We start from the raw sequence: 25,710 nt of genomic DNA, 5'->3' as shown, positions 1-25,710 counted from the left end.
CAGCAACAGCACCACCACGTGAGCCCCAGCCGTCGTCTCCCTGCTTTCAGCTGATGGCAGCAGCCTGGCTGCTGGGTTCAAAGCCAGGGTAAGGCCATTTCTCTGCCGGGGAACGGCAAATTGGTGAGCAGCAGTTTATTGCACTCACATCGCTATCATCCACAAAGGGCTGCGATCTGCCAGAAGGCAGCGTTGCATACGGAAAGGAGACGCTGCTCTGCCTCCCAGCACGGGCAAGGGGAGCCTCAAGCTGGCACCAGCCAACCTGCCACGGCACCTCGGCTCTCCCTGCCTGCCCTAAGAGACCCAGGCACGTCCCCCCCGTCCCTCAGCACAACCCTGGCAGCCTTTCTGCCTGTCCCCGAGTAGAATCACACCGTGCAGCTCCCCAAACAAGCAGCTTGGGATCATTAGCAGCTTGGGAGGCTAATCCCAGGAACATTTTCCTGACATTACAGTTCCAGCAGCAGAGCAGGTGTAGGAGACTCACAGCCCTTTTGGAACTCCAGATTTTGGGAACCGTGCCTAGAAACAGGGACAAACATCCCAGGCTGGCTCTCCTGGTCCCACCCCATGGCCACTTTGGACTCTTGGAGACTTCTCTGGTGGACAAAGCCCTACCACGAGCCCTGGGCCAGCCACGCAAACTGCTCCACTGATCAAATTGTGGATGCATTAAGTATGGGGTAGACGAACCCTACGTTTCACCACACAAAACACCCTTAATGCTAGGGCTCAATGCTTCTGTGGGATGTTTGTGAAGCTGGGAGGGATTTGGGCAGGCAGATGGAGGCAATTACCAAAAGGAGCACTTCAGGGGCTGACAGCCTTGCAAGGAGTTTGTCCGTGGACAATGTGGCAGGGATGCTGAGCCTACGGCTAGTTAGGGCAGTGCTGTGAATAAATCACAACTTGGGCTTGTGTATGAATGTTAAATGAGTGCCCAATGAATCTTGCACCCAATGAATCTCACAAGAGAATACCAATTTAGGGCCCTGACAGCCTGCTCTGTAAGACCAAGTAAATAACTTAGTAAATAACTCAAGTAAATTTACAGTTTTGAGGAACGAGTCAACAAACAGAAAACAAAACCAGGATTACTTCTCGGGACGGGAGAAGCTGCAAGAAGCTGGAGGAGATGCTGGCCCAGAGCGTGCTGCATCTGCCATCCCTGCCTGCCAGTGGGGCAGGCAGGAGGGAGCTGATGTTTTCTGTGCTTTTGGGGTAGAAAAACACAAGAACGATTGCAAGGGCAAGCACCAACTAGCAGGTTTCACTCCCAGGACGTTTTGGTAGCATGTGTACGAGCCCTTTCAAAGGCCACCACATGTCTTGAGGCGCTCCCTACACATCTCCTGGAGCGTTTGAAAGTGTTTGAGAATATGCCCAGTCCTGCCTGCTTCTTCATCCCCTGATCTCAATCAATATTTGAGCATCTATGGAGAGAAAATCTCACTGACATGGACCAGGAGAGCTGACTGATAAACAAGAGGCTCTTTGAAAAGAGGAGCTATTGTGGATGGAACATGCAGGTCCGTGTTTTTCACCACAAAGGTCTCCCAGACAACATGATTTAGGAGACTTTCTCTAGGATGGGATCAGAAGGGAACGCAGAGTTTAAGCCTGGAGAAAAAAGCTGAAAAAAAAAGGCCCAAACCAGTGGTATTTCCTGTGTAGTGAGGAGAGGAACAGAACAGTAACAGCTCCAGGTGTACAGGAGGCTACAAGCTGTGCCTGTGCACAGCAAGGCTGCGAGGAAGGTCACCCACAGCCCATGTTCTGCTCACTGCTTTGCACAGACGATGCCTCTGAAGCTCCCTGCAATGCAACACACAGCGGGTCCTGCCCACGCCAGCAAAGCAACACGGCCCTTCCTCAGCGTGTACTCGAAGCAATCCGCTACCAGAAACTCCACCGAGAGGTATCAGGGCCAAGAGCCACCTGAAACCCCAGGAAAGCAGCCGCAGGGGGGCTCAGAGCTCGGTGTAAAAGCCGAGTGCCCCTGGCTCAGCACCATCCTGCCTCCTTCCAGCCGTGCCCAGCAGCAGTAACCTCTCCAGCCACCTGGGGAGGAACCAGGGCAGGGCACTGCCTGCGTTCACCTCACACACTGATCATAAAACTGCGCCTTTCAGGGGTCCATTACCAGATGGCTCTCAGAATTATTCTGAATGTTAGCTTGCGTTTTCTTTGAATATTCAAAGGCTCGTGCTGGTCTGTTTCCCTTCGCGATGCAGCGCATTGATTTATGTCACTAGATACCGTATCCCCCTGCCTTGCCAAAAGCATGCTTTGGGGAATGATTTCAGGGCTGCCAGTAATATTTTTCTCTCCTTTTATGCTGTGCTTTATTTTTTATTAACTTTTTGGCTGGATATATTTTTAAAATAAAGCTGTGTCTCGGAAGAGACAAAACCAAAACCCCAAACCCCTCCTCAGCTCTTCGCCCATCTGCTTCAGACTCCATTTTCAGAGAAGTTGCTTTAGACTTAAGTGGGGGGGATTCACTGGGTCCCAAGCCCCTAGAGTCACTCCTTAAGAAGCTGTTTCTCCTTCATGAGCTCACCCAAGGTCAGGAGTGCTGGCGTCCCACTCCCAGGAGGTGGCAGGTACCTGGAGACCCCCAGACCTTGACCGCAGCGTCTCTGGCCACTCCAAAATTTAACACCACCTGGCACAAAAGCCATGACCTTTGGTGCATTTTAGAAGGTTCAGAGTTGCTCCTTCCCGTTCCTACCACAACATTACTCCTTCTGCTGAAATCCTGAGTTCTCCACTCCCTCTGCAGCACCCAAATGCAAATTCTTCAGTCCTAGGAGGGTTCCACAGGCTAAGGAAATCCAGTGTCTGTATCACGGACAGTGCTGTAATTTTAAGAGCAACGATTTCTGGAGCAGCTCCATTATTTTTGCCAAGAAAAGTCAAAAGCACAGAACTCCTAAATGCACAATGATTTTAAAACTGGAGAGACGGGTCCAAGGGAGCGTGACCACAGTGTGAGGGAGTGCAGAGCCACCAGCAGAGCCATCTCTGGGATGAAGACCAAAGCACCAGAGATTTGCTGCAGCCCTGGGCCTCTGCAGGCACACGATGCTGACGGGGAGAGGCTCACATTTACCCAGCGTGTTTGTGCTGTTCACCACCCTGCATCCCTGCTAAGTACAACTTGGACACGTGAATGATACCCAAGAGTCATTTATACTAGGGATGTGACTCAAAACCCCAGCAAAGCATCAAAATCTCCTTTACCAGTAGCAGCTACCAGGTCCAGAAGGCAAAACCAGCACCTGGAAGAGACGGAGGGAGGAGGACTTCCTACCACTACCGCAGCTGCTTGTGGGTTGTGTCCCAAACTGAGACCCCAACTTCATCTCACCTGCCCCCAGAGATGAGCAGGGACTTGGCCTCACTGTGGCCATCATCGAATTCACCAGGAGGTCCCTGAGCATGCACAAACTGAGCCACGGCAGGCACGTAACCCATCCATCACCATCCCCATCCCCTGCCTCAAGTGGAGGATCTGCCCATCGATGTGAAATGCAGCCCGCAGAGCAGAGATGGTCCTGCACAAGTGCTCCACATGAATCAGGGATGCCGGGGCCATAAACCACCCCGGCTCCTGCCAGCACTCACCCTCCCATGCTGTATTTCTGAGCTGCTCCATGCTCTGCTGGCAAAGGGGAGAAGTAATTTTATTTCAAGTGTCACCTGTGAAAGTTGCAAATGGGGACGGGAATAGATTAGCTTATCTGCAACAAATAGTTAATAAAAACAGCTAGTGGCTCCAGAGAGAACAGGCAGGAGAAGCAGTTTGCTTTGCAAACAGCAGAGCACGGTGTCAGTGCTGTGAAGCAAGTTTCATTACAAGGTTTCCAGATGCATTTCTTTTCCCTAATCCACACAGGCAGGGAGTGAAGACGATGGTGCCTCTTCCTGAACACTTTTTAATAAAGCCCAGAGGAGAACAAATGCGAGGACTCTCTTACAAACAGAGCATTTTGGAGTTATTAATGTTCTCGTGACACTTTCAGTTTGGGCTCAAACACTCCTTGCTCATCAACGTGGGGACAAATAAATCTGCAACAGAAAACCATTCCCTTCTGCTTGGAGCTTAGGAGAGCATCAAGGGGGGGATGCAGGGTGGGGGAAAGAGCCTCATCCCTCAGTGTCTCCTCGAGGAGTGACTTTTACTTCACATTTATACAGAGAGCGATTCCCATCAGGGAGCATTACCACCGTAAAAATCGATGCAGATGCGTACGCTCGCCGTACACCGCACTGCATTTACAAGACGGGGACCACATTTCAAGAAGGCAGGCACGAGGCCGGAGCTCTGCAAGCGACCCAGCCCCATCTGAGCCACGACCACGACCACCAGCAGCCCAAAAACCACACGGGCAGAGCCTTCTCCGAGCACGCCTACGCGGAGCGGTCCGAGCAGCCAGAGGAAGGTCGCAGCGAGCTTTGTACTCACCGATCCTCAGGGAGTGGGGGCTGGCAGCGATCCTCATCAGCCACAGCAGAAGGAGCACCAGAGGCGCCAAGACACGGGGCATCTTCTATAAATCCTCATGGAGCCCTTCGGTGGTCTGGGCATGACATAACTCTGCGGAGAGAGCACACACCATGAGCACCCCGGCTCTCCAAGCAGCGACTCAGCACGATGACACTGCTCGGAGCGTGCCAAGGCAGGGGGACAAAGAGTCTATTTACCAGAGGAGGAGGAAGCTATTTACAGACTATGAATTATTCAGGAATTCGAGTCAAACTGGGCGAAGAGCTTCTAACAAAATATGGAAAAGAAACCCAAGGAAAAGTCCAAATATTTCATCTTGGCATTTTTAGAGTTTCCACAAAAACAAGTGGAAATCAATATTGAGTCACATCTATTTAATTTCTCTTTTTTCTCTTTTTCTTTTAAATTTAAAGCAGCCAGCTACTTAAATATTACACTGACTCCAGCTTTTAGGGTAGGACCCAACATTTTCAGAGCAAAACACGCAGCGAGGGATGGGAGGCAGGGACTGAGTCACTTTGGGAACCAAACCAGAAACCAGTTCCTGACATTGCTGCAGCCCCAGCGAGCGATAGCAGCCCCCGTCTCCTTCCCTTCCCTTCATGCCCAGAAGGGTTGGGATTCAGGAAAAGCCAAAGATGAGGTCTCTTTCTTTCTCCTCCCACCAGGCAGCCCCATTCCCAACACCTTCCAAGTCCAAAATGACAAAACAACGAGGGATACATGACGAACCCACAGAGCTATCACTAGTGCAGGTATTGGCACACGTTGTCCCGCAGCACATTCCCCCAGCACAGCTGAACAGGTTGTTAACAAACACCACTCTCAACAGCAACACAGAGATTTTACTTAATTATTGTCCTTCATGTTGATAAAATTATCTCCACAAGCACTAATGTCCCTAAATGCTGACTCTGAGCATTTCATGTTACCTTATCTCTCCCTTCTCCAGTTTTCTGGCAATCGCTCTCGCGCTATTCCATTTGTCTAATTCCTGGGCCAAATGCTGAAGTCCTGACACAGGCAAAGTCTTTAATCTGCCTTTGAAGTTACCAGGAGTTTTGTTCGAGAAAGTTGTAGCTTTTTCTTTGTGGTTTTTCAATGCAGCTACATTTAGGCTGTGTTTAGACCCCTGCCACCTCACCTCAGCACTCCCCAGAGGGGCAAATCCCCTTTTACAGGCAGGGAAGGGATGCAGAAGAAATACTGAGAGGTGGCCAAATGGATGAAGACAATGCAGGGGCTGAAAAAGGAACCACTTATAGGTCCTGGGGTCAGTCTCCTGCATCACATCGCTACCAGGAAGCTGAGCCCCAGTGCTCTCAGCCCAGAGAAAATCAGGGGACCCCATGTCGGGTGCCAGCTGGACATCTTTGGAGCATCCTGCTTTCAGGAGGTGCCTGCTCAGCACATTTTGATGCAGCAGAAGCTGCCAGAAATCACCTAAAAATCATTAGCCACCTCTGCGAAGGGCAATGGCAATTTTCTCTTTCTTTTTTTCAGTGGGAGTTATAGTAATGCCTTCGGGGGAAAAGCCCTAAAAGGTTAAGCACATGGTAAATTGGCTCCTCAGAAGCACTGGCAGCAGCAGAGACGGATTGTGGAGCAACATATCATCTGAGTGCTTTGAAGCCGTTATTTCAAAACTTTCTAAGAGACTGAGAAAAACAGCAGGATCGAGTCAAATTTACCACACAGGCGCTGCAGAACGGGCACCGATACCACACGCATCCCCTCCCAGACCTCTCAGCAGAGATGCAGAACCAGGCAGGCCTGGGAAGATGGCAATGCTAAAAGAAATCTCCCCATCATCGTGCCAAGCTCCTTCCTGCGACAGGATGGAGAGATGACAGCCTGGGGCTGCACTCCCCCTGTTCTCCTTCGCCACGGGTGCACTCCCACGTGGCTGCATGCGAGTCTTGAGACTTAACTTTGTGCAGGTAAATGCAACAGCCCACCTGCAGCAAACAGTTTGCATCCAAAAGGCAGCAACAGCAAAGGACAAGGCCGCAGCCTCGTTGTACCTCGGGGCTACAGCAAGGAAAGGCAGAGGGGGAAAAAAAAAAAAGTGGGGTCCAGCCAAAGGCAACCTCATGAGGATGCAGGCAGAAGACCCAGGACTTGCAGCGCTGAGGGACAGAGCTCAAGGCCACCTCTCCCGTTTGCAGCTGGGTTTGGTGAAGAGGCAAAGCACGCGATCCCCGGGCAAGCAGCTGCCTTTGCATCCCCAGCCCGGAGTTAATAGCAAAGCCAAATAAGAAATCCGGGGCGCCCGCTGTGCTCTGCTCTGCGAGCGGCGGGGCTGTAATTACCTAGAACATGGAGCACAGAGGGATGCTGCGCTCACCTAACACATTACCCACCGCTAAGAGCAGCTTCCCAGAGCTTCGCTTTTCGAGCACGAACCCAAGGAACAGCTGTCAGCTACAGAAATACACCTTGGGGTTCACCAGACAGCAGAACCGCTCGGGCTCCTACCACCTGTACCCCATCTGGTGGATGGAGGTGCTTGCAAAACCCCGAGTGCAGCACGGGGACACTTCCCCACCACCACACCTGAGCCGCCGAGCAGTGGGAATAAACAGAGAAACTCAAAGCGTGGGATGAGAGGGAGGGGAGTGAGCGGATTTTTCTTCCTAGCCTAGCATCAGGGTTTCTATTCTCAAAGGAGCAGAGAGATGTTTCACTTCTCCTGGCTCTCTTCATCTCCACGGTGTCCCAAGTTCCTCCTGCTCCCTCCTCTTCTCTAAACTCTGCCGTGAAAGCACTGTAAACACGGTTCAAACCCTTTGTCGAGTCACTCCTGCCTTGCTGAGCGAGTCACGCTCCCAACACCTTTTGCTTCCTTGCGGCTGCGAGGTGCATCTGCCTCTCTCTCATTGCCCCATCAGAAACCTTAAAACATTTTCTGCCCAGCTTCAGCAACACACCACAGGTATGGCCGGGTGATCTGCCCTATGCAGACTGAAATTATTCACGGGCAGGGACGGCGATGACTTTCTGCTTTCACACAGCCCAAAGCAAGAAACCTCGGAAGCCAAGGATGAGCAGAAGAGAGCAGGGATGTTCCGCAATTCACCACACTAATTCTTGTTCCTGTGAAGATGACTTATCCCGACTCACCCTCGCCACAGCTTGCTGGAAATGCTTCAGATGAACTTCCTCTACTAAATTCAGCCTGCACGGTTACAGCTCCTGCATTCGTGGCTCCTCTTCGCTGTGCTGGCAACTTGCTAAGACAGCAAGCGAGCCTGGTTGAGGGACAGCTGCTTATAAAGCAGTCTGAATCCGCTATATCCCCCCCCAAAGCCTCTGAATCCCCCAAAATGAGTGGGACAGCTGGAAAAAAATATTTCATAAGGTCACTCCAGGTGGTGCCTGCATTGCTGGAAAGCTGGTGGTGGCTCATGGACAGGCTGTTAGCTTCTCTCTGCTCAGTACAAGCACGTGATTTTTTCTTTCCCCTGTTAAACCCCTTTTCTAGCTTAGCTCTGAAAATTCAGGAGGAAAATAAAATAAAATAAATCAAGACTATTCCGAACGGTTTGGAGCTCTCTCTGGAGATAAAAGTCTCTAAATACTAGGCAGAATTATGGACGATTTGCTTCTCAGAGGAAGCAACTCGTTTCTGAAACTACTTATACATTTTTAACGACGGTGCGAGATGGTGCTCTTCTCCGCTGCTAGTGCCACGTCTTCCTGATACGTTGAGATTTCTGCAGGAAATTTCTTCGCCGGCACAGCAAGAGCCAAAAGGGAGAATAAAATGGTAAATCACAGAATAAATCTCTCCTGCAGCTGCCACTCCAGTAGCGAAGACACCTCTGAGAACCAGCCACGGCTCGTCTCTGCCTCTTGCTCCCCCTGCCCGACCTGCCAAGGACACTCAGGAAATCCAGGTGTGCTGCTATTTCTGCTCAGCACCTCCAAGGATGCACCTGCCCCACAAAAGCCATGCTCCATGTGCCCAGGTATTCAAAAACCCCAATGCACGCGTTTTCCTGATCCAACCTCCTTTTACTTCTACAGCACAACCCTTCCGCCGTGGTCTGAGGCTCGCTGAGAAACCACAAACACCCTTCAAAAATTGGCAGCGAGTTCAGTCCCAGGCAGGGGAAGCAGACTTCCACCCAAACGCTGCTCTGGAGGTGGCTCTGGTGTTGATGGATCTTTCTGTGCAACACCAGAAGCTTGATGAATGGTGAGAAAACGCAGCTCGAGCAAAGCTAGAGTAATCCTCGCAGCTGAGACAACAAATTTAACAGCTGCAGAACAGCGAGGAATTCGGAAAAGCTGTCAGGAAATATCAACAAACAACTTAGCGGAGCCTCTCCCATTCTTCCAACAGGCAAAGAGCTATTTCCTTTTGCAAAGCTTCATCTGCAGAGAGGCTCAGATTTAAATGGAACTGACAAGAGGGAAAGAACCTGAAAAACATTTCAACAGGTGACTGGTGCTGGGCTTGAGAAAGCGCCTGCGTGGCTCAGGAGGAGGGGAGGAACTGAATTGTGAGCCTGCCCCCGGGATACAGAGATGTAAGTTCAATTAAACTGAAAAATCACTCCATTTAAAGCTACGAACAATATGTTTTCCTCTGCAAAATGCATAATTAGCATGGGTAAATCATTACCACTAGGTATTGTTGCAGTCAAAACCTCAGTGAGATTGAGAGAAGGATCAGGCATTTATAAAGAGAATGAATAGCTACTATTACAATAGTAAAGTCAAAAAAAAAGAAAAAAAGGGAGCAAGAGAGAAAATCAGCTTTTGGATGGCGTGTAAACCCTTCATGCTGCAAGGCACAGCCTAACTCCCTGCGTTCGAGGGTTGGAAGAATCGCCCCTGGGGCAAGCCTCCTCGCCCGCTTCTGGAAGCAGCCAGCTCTGAAAAGGGAGGCTTAACAATACGAGGAGCAGCTCGGTTCCAGTCTGGCAATTTCTGTGTTCCTATAAAAGCTCCGTCTCCTTCTGGAGGCGGCTGTTTGACTTTCAGCCACCATGCCTTCCCTCCTCTCGCATTGTCCTTGCAATATTCGTGCTGGGTGAGCTCGCTGGGGTGCAGGAGAACCTCCAGCCCCATACCAGTGGTGGCACAGAAGGGACATTCAGCCAGCACCACAGTAGGTGATATTCAAGGGGAGGTTATGTTGGAGATAACCACCTGCTCAGTTGATACCTGAAATGGATTTTTTTCCATTTTCCTTGCTGTGTTCTTTTATCTTTTTTTTTTTTTTCTTCCTCTTTTCCCCCTTCGTGACTTCCAGAAAAAGCAGCAAGGAACTTCAAGGCGCAGAGAGTTCTGGAGGCAGCCAAGCAGAAGGACACGTGTGTTCCTGACATTTCCCATTCCCGTGGATTATTCTCTTTAGCTTTCTCTCTCCACAAGCCTGAGTTCTCGCCTCACCTTTCTCAATCCTCCCCAACATTAGCAAAGCCTGATCAACCTCTGCGATCATTGCTTAGGGATAAAAACAATACCTACCCACTCCAATTCCTCATCCAAGCTGCGTATGGGCTCAGCCACCTTCAAGTCAAATTTTCTGCAGCATTTTCAACCCCAGGGCTGTGAACACAAGGAGATTTCGGGGGCTGCAGCCCCAGGCTGAGCACAGGGTGGCTTCCTTCAGTGATCTCCTCCTCTGCAGCCTCCTCGTGCGACCTACCAGATCCTACAGGGCCGGGCACTATCCGAAAGCTTTATTGGCATAGCCAAGCGAATTAAGAGTGTGAATGCCCCCCCTCTGCCCTCCCCAGGCATGCTTACAGAAGTCCTGTTACAGGCAGCGACTTGATAGCATTAAAACTCATTTGTTGGGGCAGCTTATGTTAGTCTGGGGACTGGCTTAAGCCGATTCTCTCCTCGGAGATGCTGCGAGGACAGGCAGTGGCTGAGGCACTCGGGGGATCCTGCCCACGTGCTGCACCCCCGTCTCACTGCCCTACTTCACCGTGCAGAGCACAAAGCCTCCAAACACCACAGCATGAAAAAAACAACAGAGTGGACACGATGGGCTCGTACAGCACCATGAGCATCCAGCCTGTAAGTGGTGATCTGCATCGGAGCAACTGAGCCAAGGGGATGGGGACAGTGCAAGGGGATGCAGGGCCAGGAGCCAAAGCACCCCAGCACCACCACCAGAGATCAGCTGCCAAAAGCATCCCCGGCTCTAACCATTCACATCTCAAGAGTTTATATAAATAAAAATTTAAAAAAAAAAAGGAAAGAGAAAGCTCAGATCATGTGGGATTTTCTTCCTCCCTGGTGCCCACAATTTATTTTTATTAGCAAACAATAGCAGTTAAAAGCACTGTGGTCTCACACAGCGACGTCTGCTCTACCCACTTCAGACACTCTTAATTGGCTTGGAGCTGTTATCTTGCAGGAGAAATCACGACGAGGCTGGGGGAAGGGGAGCGTCTGGAGGTGGGAGGAGAGCGGCAGCTTTGCTTCCAGCTGAGGCCAGCAAGCTGCCATCAGGCACAGGCCGGAGCCGTCCTCACCGTAACTGCTTCTGGGATTTAAGGAGCTGTATTTCTTGACATCACCTCAATGTTTTGGCCATTTTAAGCTCACTGGTAATGATCGTTACAAAGATGAGGGCTGTTAACCTTGGATAAAGTTTCTGGCCATGCCTGAGACTAAATCACCTAAAAAAGCAGCAGGAAGAGCTCTGTTTGCCTCCCACACCTGGCACACATGAAAGCCTCAGCATACATCCTCGCACCAGCTGTTCCTCCCGTATAAAGGGGCCGGGGCTCTCCTACCGACCATTATCCCACACTTATTCAGCAGAAGCATCCTGCCCCCTCTGCAGGTCATCGCTTCCATTAAAGCACCTCTGGCGCCGAGGAGCAGCTGGTTTGCTTCACATCCAGCCCCGAACCATCGAGGGTTTTAGGATGGGGCACCTACCACCAGCCGTGGTAACACGGGGAAACTCCAGGGCGAGCAGCATCTCGGTTGCTCAACAACCCTCTTCTTACAAAGAGACCTGGGGGACCCCGAAGAAATTATCACAGCCAGAGCCTTGGCTTCATAAAAAGCTTAACCAGACAAAACAAAGAGCCTCAAAACCAACTGCTGTTTCACTTGAAAAGCTGGCAAATGAGAGCAGAGGTTTGAAATTACCGTTTTGTCCTAGTGCACAACAAACCTGATGCTGCCGGGTGAATCTTGCTGGGAGAGGACACAATTTTAGTGGTCATGTATCTAGTCCCAAAGCAGTGTAAGACCCAGGTACCTGGACAGCATGAAACCTCCAGTGCTTCAGACTTGCTTGGCTATTTCTCACCAAGCTGTGATGTGACTGCACGTGTTGGAAAGGAAAAAAGAGCTTCCAGGAGCCCAGCATCACCCTGTGCCAGTATTAAGAATGAACTGCTGGCCGAGACCCCTTCCACGAGGCCTTCTCACGGCGATGCCCTTTTGCTGCAGAAAACAGCTGCTCAGAAAATCATTTCTCCATCCTCCTCGAAACCGGTGATTTTTCCAGTTCTGCCACACTTTTCTTTCCACAGCTCTTTCTTGATAAATACACACGCTTTGGGGAAGCTGCTTTCAGCCATTTGGGTCGCAGCAATTGAACCTTCCTGAAGACACGCGTTCATGAAAAATACCCGCTTTTCCTTTGAAGATCTTCAACGTTCCCCACCCTCAAAGATGGATATTTACCCCAAAAAATTCCTTTTATCAAAAAAGCTTTGATGGAAAATCTTCAGCTCTCTCCGAAGAGAAGAAACCCACCAAGCACTACTGCTGGTAGCAAAGAATTACTGCCGCCGCCGAGTCTCTTTACACATGAAGAAAGTTCTAAAATATGAATCGGATCCGTGAACATCTTGAGAGTCTGGGGGGAGAAAAAGCTCTTAAATGCATCAACCTGATCTCTGGGCTACAGAAAGAAGATTAATCTATTTATTTCACTTAAATCCCTGGCAGATTCAAGAGGGAAAAGAAAGGAAAACAAAGGAGTCTCTACCAAATCAACCTGCAAGAAGTGGTTTATGGCCAAAAAAAAAGCTACTTTTGCTTCTTTTTACAGCTGCCAAACCTGTAAGTGAAACAAATAGATTAATCTGCCATCTATCGCCCAAAGAACATTTTGATACATTCCAGCTCCAAAATCCTGCTCTTTAAGGTTGGGAGGGGGCCGCTCGGGACTGGCTGAAGATGCTCAGAAGACTTGGTTGGTTTGTGTATCGTCATGGGGCACTGATTTTGGGGTGTGCACTTGGAAGACAGCAAGCCTATGCATTTGAAAGGAGATGGGAAAAAGGATAGATGCCAACGTAAGAGCGTGCACAAGAAAACACGTGGGTAGTGATAAATTGCAGAGCAGCAGAGGGGCATGGGGGAAATCTCTGCAGACCAGGGTAAAGAAACCTGCACGACCAAAGGTACCCATGGAAAACCACCACAGAAGCCAGCAGATGGACATCCATGCAACAGTAGGGCTGCACACAACAGCCAGATGCAAAAGAGTTGAGTTGGGGCAGTAATGGTTTGTAGCAAGGAATAAACAGTCTTGCACAAGAAAGCAGAACTGGAGTCCAAGCCGGTAACCGATGTCGCATTTAACAGGAATTAATTTGCATGAGAAGCTTTTAATCCTGCTTGTAACATAAGCAGTACAAAAAAAAAAAAAGGCTTCGAACCAGAAACCTGCGTGTTTGATTAACAGTTTAACACCAAAGAGCATCCAATTAGAGGTGCAGTTCTACTGGGTTGCTCGGATAAAACATGCAGGTCCCAGAGGGACGGAGGAGAACGGGCAGCGCTGGTGTTTTTCCCCTTCTTGTTGCAAGGACGAGCAGATCCCACGGGGAGCTGGAGAGAGGGGAGAGCAAGGGGATCCCTGGGCACGTGAGGAGTGCCACTCGAACAAAGTGCACATGTATGATGTTTCTGCCAAAAAAAAAAAAAAAAAAAAAACCAAACACTAACCTCTCTCACCAGGACATGTACAGCACTGGACCCTGAGGGATGAGGTTCTCCGCCAGATTTCTAAGAAGAGCTCGCTGGGAAGAGAGCTTCTCCTTCCTGGAGCAGCACCCTGCTGCTGGGAACGGTGAGCAGGCAGAGGAGAGGCAATGTTTGCCAAAGGAAAATTCTTATTAGGAATTGATTCTTATTCTGCTGATACATAGCTGAGCAAAAGACCAGAGAGGTATTTTTGCCTAGTGACAGCGCAGAAAACGCAGCAAGAGACGTGACTTCTCCCCAGGCTTGGCTCTGGCACCTCTCAGTTTCTCACCATCCTCTTCTCTCCGTCTCGTGGCCTTTAATGTGCTTGTTCTCGTGGAGTCTTTTGCGTTGCGGGGAGTTTGGGCACAGAGCAGCTTGCCTGATGATACGAGAAGTGCTTCTGAACAAACCACTCGAGGCTGACATGCCTGAAGATAACTGCTCCGTCTGGCTTCTCCTTTGTTTCTCTAATATCTGGCCACTTGGCTTCATTTATGGCCATAACACACATAAATTGTGCACAGCTCTGGACTTCACATATGGTTTTGTGTAAGTTATTTATCACCTCTCCTGCAAGCCAAACGCCATCAGCCCTCTCACTTGCAGAGAATTTGCCCCGACTGAGCCACCCCTGCAAGAGATCTCAGCTCCTAAACTCTCTGCTGCACCCGGAGGCCAGCAGGATCTTTAAATTGCCATGAATTCTGACCTTCAGAAAGCCTGGAGTAAAACTCCAGACCCGGCAGAGAGTTTCACCATTGCTTCAAATGGAGTCTGCATTTTACCTTCGCTGTGCAGGGTTAGGTATGGGATAAATCTCAGGGCCTTAAAGGGCCTCTCCTTAGTTCTTTCCTTCCTCTCTGCAGTGTGGTATATGCAGAAAGACACCACGCTTGTGGATTGTGTCCTGGGGTTCAATGTGGAGCAAGCAAAGATCACTCGGCTTCACCAACAAAGCACAACGCGCAGGTCTGCAGAGGCACGATGCCTCGCCGTGAAAAATAAATATGCCCTCAGAATAAATCCCTTCTGAACACCTCTGCTTGCCGCGGCTCCGAGTTCGCTCTAATCAGGCTGCCTGCGCTCCTGGCTTTGCAGCGTTCTCAGAACTGCTCCCAGAGCACTCATCCTCATCAGCGACATCCAATTTCCAAACTGAGCAAGGAGCAACCCTGTCCAGGGCTGGCTTTTCAGCCGTTCTCATCACTGGCTTAACATCAATTCCGGCTAAATGAGGAAAGTACAAAAGGACTAAGTTATGCCCACGCTGAGCACTCCGAAAACCCCAATCACATCATTCTCTTCCAGCCATAAGCATAAGTTGTCCTCATTAGCCAGCCTTAGCCCAACTTTAATGTTTGCATCTTGACCTATAATCCATCCAAACTCCAGCCCCGTATTCTGTTATCCCATACTCTGCAGCTGTTATCCCAAAGCCTCAGCTCGCAGACTGTCTGGCCAGACGAGCCAAGGGGGCTCAGACATTTGACAGCCTCAATTTGCTCTTTCTGATCCACAGTTTGCAGGCTTTGTCCAAGCACCAGAGCACGTGTGCCTCACACAGCCGTGCTTCCCATACCCACTGATGTGCCCATTCCCAATCAACGTGCAATCTGATGGCCAATTTTCAACCAAATTTCAGGCAGATGCAGGCTCCCCAAACCACCAGCCTCTATCAGACTACGAGCCTCATGAAATAACACTCCAGCAGAGGAGAAAGAACTGCGAGTTCAGCTCAACTCCCACTAGGCACCAAGGCATCCACAAGGGAAAGGCATTATGCATGCCCCAAATATAGGAGAAATCATCAATTAGCGCTCGCTGAGCCCTGCCACGAGGCACACACCACGAGCGAGGCTGCCTCAGCTCCCAGGAACTGCTCAGGTTTTCTCCCCACACCCTCTGGGACCTGCTTCAGCTCAGATTCGCTCCAAGCACAGGAAATTTGGAGCAGTCGTGATTCAGCCCAGCTCATTTTGAACCAGTTTGGAGCCCAGCAGGCTTCCCACCACCCCAGCTGCCCTGCTGCCGTCAGCCCAGTTGGTTTTGCCATCAGATGCCAGCACAGCAGCCTCGTCCCTCTCCCACCCCCTGAAGAAAAGCTGTTAACGCTTCTCTCCACATTATCCTTTCCCAAAAGTAGCTTGGACTTTGCTGGTGGGGAGGGCCAAATGCACAGAGGGACATTTTGGTGGTGAATGAAAACAGCCATACGTCCAACCCCAGCCCCAGGCCCTCGTCCCTGCTTCCACTGTTCATCTGACTTTTCCAGAAGTTAAAGCACAGACACCAGGGGGGCATTTCAGCAGTGGCACCCCCCCAAACACCAATGCTTAAACCACAAACCCTCAAAGAGTGTGCCAAGACGGTGACCCCAGCACGCAGCCACCGGTGTCATCAGCACCAGGGCAGCCTGTGGCGTGCAAATAGACCCTTAAATTAAAGCCAAAATGAGCAAAAGTCGCCTCGGTCGCCTTCTGCAACACGAACAGCACGCCTGACCCGGAGGCATGCTGTGTATGAAGCCGCCTGCAGCCAGCACTCCTGTGCTCAAAAGGCTGCGCTACCGAAGCGGTTCCTCCGCTGAGACGAGGAGGGCAATTTCACACCTGGATTTCAGCCACGGATTCGACCTGTGGGCTCATTTCGCTCTCCCCAAGCATCAGCTTGATGCTGTGTGCATCAGCACAGGAGAGGCGGTGTGGGAGGAAGGTGGCTCGGGAGGTGTCATGATGACAGAGCGCTGGCCCCCGCACGGCCCCCGACCTGCAGGGACACCCCGCAGGAGCCTGGCTACACGCACAGCACAAATTCCTGCTCCTGCAGGAGCGGTGTTAGTGCAGAGATGCAGCCAAGAAAGATGGGCACGGAAAGCATTTGACACACCAAGGAAGAGAAAGAGCACAAATAGCACATCGTTTCTTGTTCATGAAGTGCTGGATTAACTCTGGGCCCTGGATGGCTTCAGCCACATCACCCTGTAGGACCCGGTGTAATGGTGCTTCCCAGAAGCTCTTCATTAAGGGATGAACAGTGGCAGTGCCCTTCAAGATTACAAATGCCCTGCCCCTCCAGGTCAATCTTCGCTGAAATCGCCGTGCCTTCTGCCTCTCTCCTTGCTGCACGGTCCCTGAATCACTCAAGCCTCCCAAAACCTGAGTCCATTTCTCTGGAGGGCTGGTGGGGACATTTATCCCGATGGCTGCCTCCCAGCCCTGGGGCTCTCCAGCCCCTCCGATGATGGGCTGCTGAGACAGAGGCAGCTCATCAGCCTTGCCTGCCTCTGCCACTTGGTCGTGTGCCTCGCCGCCTTTCTGCCCATCTTCAGGGCAGGAGAAACCAGCACCTGCCCTCTACCCCTATGCAACGCAGCCCCCAGGAGCGGATCCCTCTCTCCTCCCCCATCTCACCTACTTACAGCTCCATTTTCCCCAACTCCCTTGGCTGTGTTTATCCCCGGATCACCCCTGCAAAGCACCTTGGCTACCTCAGGAGGGTCCCAGCCAGTTCCTGGTGGGCACACACAGCCCCACAAAAGCCCCCACAGGCACACTGACACCAGGGCCACTCACACCATCGGAAGGGATAGCAAGAACCGACACGACAAGGAAAGACATCTGGGGGTCTGATGGGAATTACCTGGTGCTTTGCAACCCCGGGGCTGCAGCAAATTAGGCAACACTCCCAGTTCTGTTGTAACGCTGCCATTTCTGACCGCCATCCTCCACCAGAGTCCAGGAGCGCAGTACGGATCTGTCAGAGCAAGAGCAGCTCTGGGCAGCATCCTGCAATCTCTGCCCTGCAGGGCATTTTGGCTGGGGCTGCTCTGCTCAGCCAAAAACCACTCCTTGATCCCATTTCCAACCTCCTCTTCACCTTCCTGCAATGCCATCGGGCCACCCTGCTGGGAAGTGTGGGTGGAAGAAGAGGACTGCTCCAAACAGGGATGAGGAGGTGGAAAAGCCAAGTAGTCAGGGCTTGAAGAGCCCCGTTTCTGCCTCAAACGCAGCAGGCTGGAGACAGGAGGAGAGCATCCAAGTCCCAGGGTAAGGATGGCTGGTCTCCAGATACTTGAATTTATGTCAACCTGGAGACTAGACAAAGACCCATTAATTTCTGGGCTGTCCAAGGGAGAATTGGATGGGTGACAACTTGAGCATTACGACTTCAATGGACCATCTCCCTGGGGTGCCAGCAAGATGTGCTTTCTGGCTCTGCTGCCCAAAACTCCAGGAGAGATCCAAGCCCACCACAGCCTGCTGTCTTCACCTTAAGGGCCAGGAGCCCTCCTCGTCCTACGTGCCTCGAGGAGGCTGGTAGAAAGCTGCTTGGCAGCACTGCAGGCTCTGCTCTTCCTTCGCCCGCTCCTCTTGTGAGAGCGACTGCCACTCAGGCAGGAATTGGTCTCTGGGGAGAACGGGGGGCACAGGATTTTCCAATCCCTCTTTCCTGAGCTGACAGCAGCCTTTCAGCCCGAGAACAGCTCAAAACGCTTGCGAAGAGAGATTTTTATGAGCCCCCACCCAATCCTTCCAAGCTCCTTTTCTTAGACACTTTGAAATAATTAAAGTCTTCCATCAAATTATGCTGAAGATCTCTATGAAAAGCCTTTAATTTCCATTCACTTAATGTAACTCCATCCACCAGATGAACTCCATGGGGGGCTTTTTTGTTTTGGGTATTTCTTTTCCCATCTCTTTTTACTTTTTTTTTTTTTTTTTTTTTTTTTTCCTCCTCCTCCTAAAATATCATGCTGGGAAACTTTAATTTGATTTTAGCCTGACTAGCATTTGGGGCTGTGCAGCATCTTGTCAGCCTATCGCAGCTGCAGGGGCAATCTCCAGCTCTCTCTGACTTCGATGTGTTGCATTTAATCAGCTCCTGGTCAGCAGAAGCAACATCTGCGCATGGCTGGGACATGAGAAAAGCCTCCAAGTTAGCAAGAAACCCAAGCACCGGCATCTCCAAGACCCATTGCTTCCTCCTGCAGGAGGAAATAGCCAAAAATGGTCCAGCAAGGGGTGGCTCGCAGCAGGGAAGGGGAGGTTTCATGGTTTATCTAAATTAGGGAGGTTGCCACGCTGACCTTTAGCTCACGAGCCGCAGGGATTTGTGACAGACAGAAATAGGTCCTTCCACCCCAGTGACTTTTTCAAGTGATAAACTCCCTAATGCACAAGAAGCGTCCCCACAGAGCCGCGATCCCCTTTCAAGTGCCCATCAGCAGACATTGGACAAGCCGTGCCACAACACCTATTAAGAACAAAACTTCAGGAGCTGCTGTGGCCACATTGGGACCAGCCCAGGATGCCCCCAAGGAAGTGCAAATGTGCTGGGGATGTCCTTACCTGCACCAAAACCTCTCGCTGCAACCAGAGGAACCAAGCCAAAGCTTGGGTACCTGGCTTTTTCAGGGCCCAGCACGCCCACCCTGGCAGGGCGGTAGCAGAAGCAGTGTTGCTATACACAGAAGGGAAGCTGAGGCTCAAATCAAACCAAAATCCCGCAGTCAGCCCCGATATTCTCAACAGGAGAGGACCGAGAGATTCAGAGCCAGCCTGGGGGACGAGGAAGATGCCCACAGCTAGCACAGGGGCTCGAGCGAGGGTGGCACAGTGTTAGCTGCAGCCAGAGAGCCAGGCACACACTTGGCAGACATCTAGGATGGTGTGAAATGGCTTTTCGGGGTCTATGAAGGTTATGCACTGAAGGAAAGGAGCTGGAGAACAAAATAAAGAGGCTGCCATTAACAGACTTCAGCTGTTAATAGCTGAGAGCCAGAGGGCAGGGGGCAGAGAACAGCAGAGGGACACAAACTGCTGTGTGCTCTAGCAGGAGGAGACAGGAGTACAGAGCTGTTCCTGGAGCAGCCTGTGTGCTGGGCTGGCTCACTGATATCACTCAGCCCTTACACCTGGTTTGACCACACTAATCTGAGGATTACGTCCCAGCTGGCTGATAAGCAAAGTCTCTGTGCTTGCAGTCCCTTCCCTGCAAAACTCAGGACCAGACGATGCTCAGGGACGTGATCCTAGGGAGAGCACAGTCCCAGATCAGCCACGAGGCTTGCTTTTCCCCCAGGGCTGTTTAAAGCTACAGAAGCTCTCATAGCCCAGAAAAAAAGGCTGGCAAATTTATGACACCTCTGCCCGTGCTTTGCGAGCAATCTATGAGAGTAAAAGCACTGGCATGCGGTACTCACAGCAGCTGCTCAGCAGAAGGGTGATACCGTTTATAAACCCGTGTTTGATTTTGCCATTGTAAGCACAGAGCAGATGCTGGGAGATGGGGTTAGGAGCACTTTATGGGGGCTCATTGAAGCTAACGGGCCAGGAAACACTCGTGAACAAGAGGTATAAGCTTGCTGATCTCCCACAGCAGCAGGGCTTGACTTCGAAATCAAAGTACCAGGAAAGTTCAAGAGCTGGAAAATACAATGGGTCCTCTGAGGCAAAGCAAGGCTCCAGCTTCCAGGAAACCAGGCTTTAGCCCCAGTTCTGCTGCTTGGATAAACTGTTCCCTCTTAACGAATTACTTTTACCACCGTACGTAGAGAGAATAACATTGCAGACCTCTTCGGTGAAGGGATTTGAGGTCTCGTGATGAAGCGTGTTCTGCAAGACTCACAGCATTGTCACATCCAGGCAGGAATAACCTGGGGGCTGGAAAGCTGGAGGAGCATTTTTCCAGCTGTGTTTGGAACACGTTTCCCTCCCTCAAACCCCAATAAACCCACGCCCTGCTCTTCTGCCTCACAGGCCTTCATCAGTTATTTTACCTGAGACTCCAAATGAAATCCTCACCCCAGACACTGAGCTTCTGTCATCCAAACCACAACAAGCCCACGGCCACACAGCAATCAAAGTCAGAAGGGAAACCCAGGAGAGAGGGCAGCCCCCACCATGCTCACCAGAAGATGCTGCCGTTAACATTGCATGCCTTAAATTTCCAGCCAGAGCTCAGAGAGAAGACTAACATCTAGTAAAATGCCAAGATAATATGTTTTAACAACACTGCCATCTCCACTGAATTTCACAGAGCTTTTCCTCCTGCAGGCAGCTTGGCTGTTCCTATCCCCCTCTGCAGTGGGACAGGGCATACGAAAGCCACTCCAAAAGCAATAACAGCAGAAGAATACTGTAAACCCAATCCAAATGGATTACGCCAGGCAAATTCCTTCTGCAGAGTCTCTCTCCCTCACACCAAACAAAAGCATCTGCCAGCAATTTACCAGCTCGAGCGATTCTCATAACTCTCCCGCTGACGGCTCAGGACACGCGACACGGCTCCAGTACCGTCAGGTCACCGCTCTGCCTCAGAGCCTCGTCCAGGACAGCGCTGGGCTGAAGGTAATTAACGACGTGGTAACTAATCTGTTTAGCCATCCGCTGTGTCTACAATTCATTTCTGTCATCTGCAAATAGAGTATCAAAGCTGGGCGGCAGCTCTTGGCGGGTAGATGTGCTGGGGTTTAGAAAGGAGCCCAGGCTGCCCTCGCTGAACATCCACATCCAAATAAACCTGGTATCGCCACCAGCAAGAGCCAGAAGGAAGCAAACACCAGGATCCCTCCTCAGCCTGCTTGGCACGCTGCTTCTCCTCCCAGCCCTTGGTACCAGCATCCATCCTCGCTTTGCAGAAGACACAAAGAGACAAAACTGTTTGTCCAGAACCACAAAGGGAGCCTGCAGTTGCCAGGACATCAACCTGGGATCACTGAGCTCTGAAACATTCCGGTTTTCTTCTTCCCACTGAAACAAGCCAAAGAAAACACTACGAACAAGATTTCACGAGACAGAGCTGGCATACTTCTTTCAGGTTTTGATCTCCTAATGTCTGCACTCAGTAGGAGTCCGGCAGGTCTAGGAATAATGACAGCATTTTCAGAGCATTCAGACAAGATTTGTGTTCGGCAGCACCCGATGCACGTGCCAACAAAGCAAGGTTTGAGGAAATACATGTACAGAGGATCTTGTCTCAGCTGCACGCTCCATTCCACCCACCGAAACAAGGCTCCAATTTCTGCATGCTCAAGGGTGGGGAGAGGCACAAGTTTCATGGTTCCATTCCCATTTTAGGCTCTGTACAAGACTGGAGGGGACAAAATCACAGCTCTGTGGGGGAATCCACTTCCCAGGAAATGAGCTGCTAGAAATAACAGATGCTTCTCCAAGGGTTCCTAGCTCGGTTTGGTAGACCCAAGGGGCAGACGTTCTTAGACTAACAGCCAGGGAAATTTTGGCAATGCCTCCAAAATTGCCTCACAGTTTTCAGGGTTCACCCATCAGCAATGTCTGACACAGCAACTGAGATTAAGATTGTGTGGGTGGGTACATGTTGGTGCCTGCTAGTGAGCCTGTAAAAGATAACACGCGCAGCGTGGTGGTTTGGTCTACTGAATTGGGACTCCAGAAATCCACTTTTAGCTCTGCAACTGCCCTGTTCCCTATCCTTAAATAACTCGCTGCCTCTTCTTCCCACCGTTTCCCCTATACGAAATGGGAAATATTCCCTACAAGGTCTTCGTGCCTAGGGACTGCATGGATCTAGCCAAATGAGCCTCAGAAACACCTTTTGTGTTGCGCCATACGCTTGCCGGGAAGTCCCGACACTGCTTCAAAGGTGGATTGTGATGATTCCTTACCAGCTACGTAGAGAGAAGATGCCTTCAACTCATTCTCAGAGTGCACAGCAACATATGCTCATGCTGACAAGGTCACAGCTCCCTATCTAAAGAGGTTTGAGAGTTGGAGATGAGAAACACCCCAGAAAAATTAAATATCACTAAAAAAAAAAAAAAAAAGTTTTCCATATATACACAGGCACAGCTCAGCCCTCTCCGTTTGCAGAACATATGCCTGGAGAGGTTGGATTCGACAAGATGCCAGGAACTCTGGCCCCGCTCCAGCAAAACATCCAGGCATGTGCTCAGCACCACGGAGCTCACTTCAATGCCTGGCTTTTGGGCACAGATGACTCTCATATGGGAAGGTGGGGGGCACCCAAGCATTTAGCTGGGTGGGAATCACAACATCTGACACCAAAATACACCAAAACGCCAACAGTTGATCGACTTCAGCCTTTGCAACACACAGGCAGAAGACTTGAGAGCAGTCAGAAATGCCCTAGAAAGTTATTGGTCTCCAGAGACTAAATTGAGATGCTCTCTTCTTCTACGTCCACCTCCATCTCTTACCATTTTATTGTGAACATTTGTGGTTTAATTTCCACCTTCCCCCACCTTTTTTTCTTTTCCAACCCCACTAAAACCTGGAAGGTTTTAAAATCCTTGCATGTCTTGATGAGAGTAGGGCTGAAACGGCTCCTTTGGGGACAATGGATTACGTTCTCCTGCAGTGTGCCTACAAAGTCAAAACCTGATTATTCCTTTTTATGGGAATTCACTCAAAGCCCATTGATTTGAGCCTTCCTCCTGGTCTTAATAGTCTCTTGGACTGAATTTTTTGGTTCAAGGTTTCTAAAATGACATTCAGGTTTGCTCCAGTGCCTGCTCTATCAGCCAGCCCAGAGCCCTTTGCCTTCTCTTGCCCCAAGAGCTGCTCCCCACCCACCAAATCTGACTCCTCAACAGAAACCCCCTCTAATTTGCACCTGGGCTCCCCACCAACGCCACCATGCTCAGCTTTTCCACAAGGGACACAGGTGTGATTCCTCACACATGCCACTGCAGAAGGTGGGTATGGCTGGGAGGATTACGGAGGTGGAAATCGCTCCCGTGGAGTCATTACAAGCCATTACCGAGCTGAACCAAGGGACTCCTTACTGCCTGAGTTATTGCTCTGGAAGCAGCTCTTGCAGGCTGCTAAAGAGCTTGAAAATGAGGACTTGTGCTTATGGATTGTGACAGTTCGGAGTCACTCTGCTCAACTGCGTCAAGGTATGGAAACTTCCATGCACAAATAGCTCCACGAGTAGTCGCTTATGGCTCCTGCCTGACCATTCCTGCACACTTCAATTGCCAATGCAGTCATTGGATCAACCCACCTGATCTCATCAAGATCGTTGAGCAAAGCCATCACTAACTTGTAACCCTCATGGGCTTTTAAGAGCTGGCAGCTGGGCCAACAAAATACGGACACTGGTACAGTATAGAAGGATAGCATCAATTGTGCCAAACCCTACGGAAGAGGGCTGGGAAATTTCTGACCACAAGCAGCTGGGCAATACAGGACCTTCTTTACCTCTCCCTCCTCTAAAAGTGTTTCCCTTGTAGGAAATAATCAATAATTTCAAGGATACAGATGGTACCCACACCCTGACATCTCCCTAGGGCTTCCTGCACCATCCCACTTTCCTAATCTACTATAACCCAGCTCCAGCCAGTTATCCCTCCCTGATGTTCTCCAAAGCACCAAGTTTCCCTCAGGCCAACGAAGTTACACACCCAGTATGTCACCAAAGCTATGAAAGCGTAATTCTCCCTCTCATGCATGTTTCCAGCTCCCCGATAGCCACAACCCAAACCAGATAAGCAAGGACGCAGCCCCATGACCCAAAAAACTCGGTAGTGAGCACAAGAGCAGAGGCGGGCAGACAGATGGATATGCAACAGCGAGCAGAAGGCAGCAGTGAGATCACCGAGATGCCTGGGAGAAGCAGTAGCTCCAGATTTATGTCCAGGTTCGAACGTCTGCTGGAGCAGAAGGTCAGGGGAACAACCCTGCCTGCCAGAGAAGAGCGGCAGTAAATCCTGCCTCCTCCCACAGCTGGTTTGGAAATTACAGAAGAAGGATAAAATTGTTCTGTTACACAATCCTGCATGATGACATGGTTTGGCCGGAATGTTCTTGGTACCGTCGCTCTGAATTTCACATCTTCCCAAGTGGACTGCTAAAATCCATAGCTCTATCATTCGGGCTCCGTTACTATAAGAAGATTAATTAGACCCAAACAAGGAAACCATTTAAGATAAAGCCAAGCTGCAGTGGGTTAAGATCATGGACACAGCCACAGGACATTGCTCCTAAGGCGGGGAGACAGCGCCAAGAAAATCAAGAAGCTCAAGAGGCTTAATTTGAGCCCACTATCATTTCAGGCAAAACACACAGAGATGGAGCTAGTCTAATACAAACCCAACTGAGAGAAAAGTAGAGTTAAAGGGATGCCAGAGCATTGGGGAAAAAAAAATCAAGTTCTGAAGAAAAAAGGCATTTTATGTGTTTTAATTAATGAAGCACATTTTCATTCATCAGCATTCAGAAAGTCAATAAATACTGGGCTTGCCAAGTCATAATTATTATGGGTTGCTTCTTCCCCCCCCCCTTCCCCTTCTGAGAAAAATGTCAGAATTGGGGTTCTTTATCACCAGTCCGGTGGGAATAGCAGTGCCAGGTGCTATTAATAAGAGGCTGCCTACAGGCTGGAGGAACTCAGCCCTTCCTACCGGGACTTTGTGCCCATATTCACATTTCAATTTTCATTCATCAAAAAATAATTAAAAAAAACCTTTCAAACACGCAGAGTGGATTGATACATACTTGCTTTTTTTTTTTTTTTTCCCCTCTCCTTTAATGATTTTGCCAAAGGAGAAAAATAATTCAGATATGGCCAAGAATGGCACTTAAAAGTGTTTGTTGTTTTATAGCCGTTCATTGTACTTAATTATAGATGTGTTACAGCTTGCGTGATCTCCTTCCTTTCCCGAAGTGAGTTACAGAACCAGCCACAACCACACGCTTCCACCTACAACAACAACAACATTACAGCACAAGGGCCAGATCTTGCTAAGCAGTCATTTCCCAGCACTTTTTATGGAGGGACACAAACAGACAGATGCTCATCACCTTCAGTGGTCCTCAGGAAGCCCATTAGGCCACAGCAAGAGGCAAACGCCAACGTTTCGGTCTATTCCATTTTAATTTTTTTTTCATAAACAAAGAGCTGAGCTTATTCTCATTTAGAAAAGAAACGCAGATGTTGCATGAAAAATGCAGGGCTCGAGGAATTGCAGCTTTCTGGTAAAATTACACGCCTGTTCATACAACAAATTGTGGAAGGTGACAACTTTCAAACTGCTCCAGAAGGCAAAGTTGCAGGGTGAGGGCATGCCCGAGGAAGGTCCTCCAGAAGTCTCGGGTCACAGCAGCCCAGTTAAGCCAGCAGCCGTGGTACTGGTACACCAGCAGGGGCCAGCTGATCACAGCTTGCCACATGGGTGCACTCAGTGCATCCGGCTGCCTTGCAGATTAATCAAAAGCTTCAGCCTCCAG

The 25,710-nt window shown here is 50.2% G+C and overlaps 1 protein-coding gene across 2 annotated transcripts in view; it reads right to left on the bottom strand.

Annotated features, from left to right (window-relative positions):
- The window catches only part of GRIK4 (glutamate ionotropic receptor kainate type subunit 4), a 165,079-nt gene that overhangs the window by 100,139 nt on the left and 39,230 nt on the right, over window positions 1–25,710 (bottom strand). For both annotated transcript variants that reach the window (XM_032201853.1, XM_032201854.1), the window contains exon 2: window positions 4,475–4,606. In XM_032201853.1, coding sequence (XP_032057744.1) covers window positions 4,475–4,556 — 82 coding nt within the window. In that variant the 5' untranslated portion in view covers window positions 4,557–4,606. The remainder of the gene's footprint in view (window positions 1–4,474; window positions 4,607–25,710) is intronic.

This window comes from Aythya fuligula, chromosome 22, assembly GCF_009819795.1.
Source record: "Aythya fuligula isolate bAytFul2 chromosome 22, bAytFul2.pri, whole genome shotgun sequence".
In the NCBI taxonomy this organism is placed as follows: Eukaryota; Metazoa; Chordata; class Aves; order Anseriformes; family Anatidae; genus Aythya; species Aythya fuligula.
This window is presented reverse-complemented; position numbering and strand designations above follow the sequence as displayed.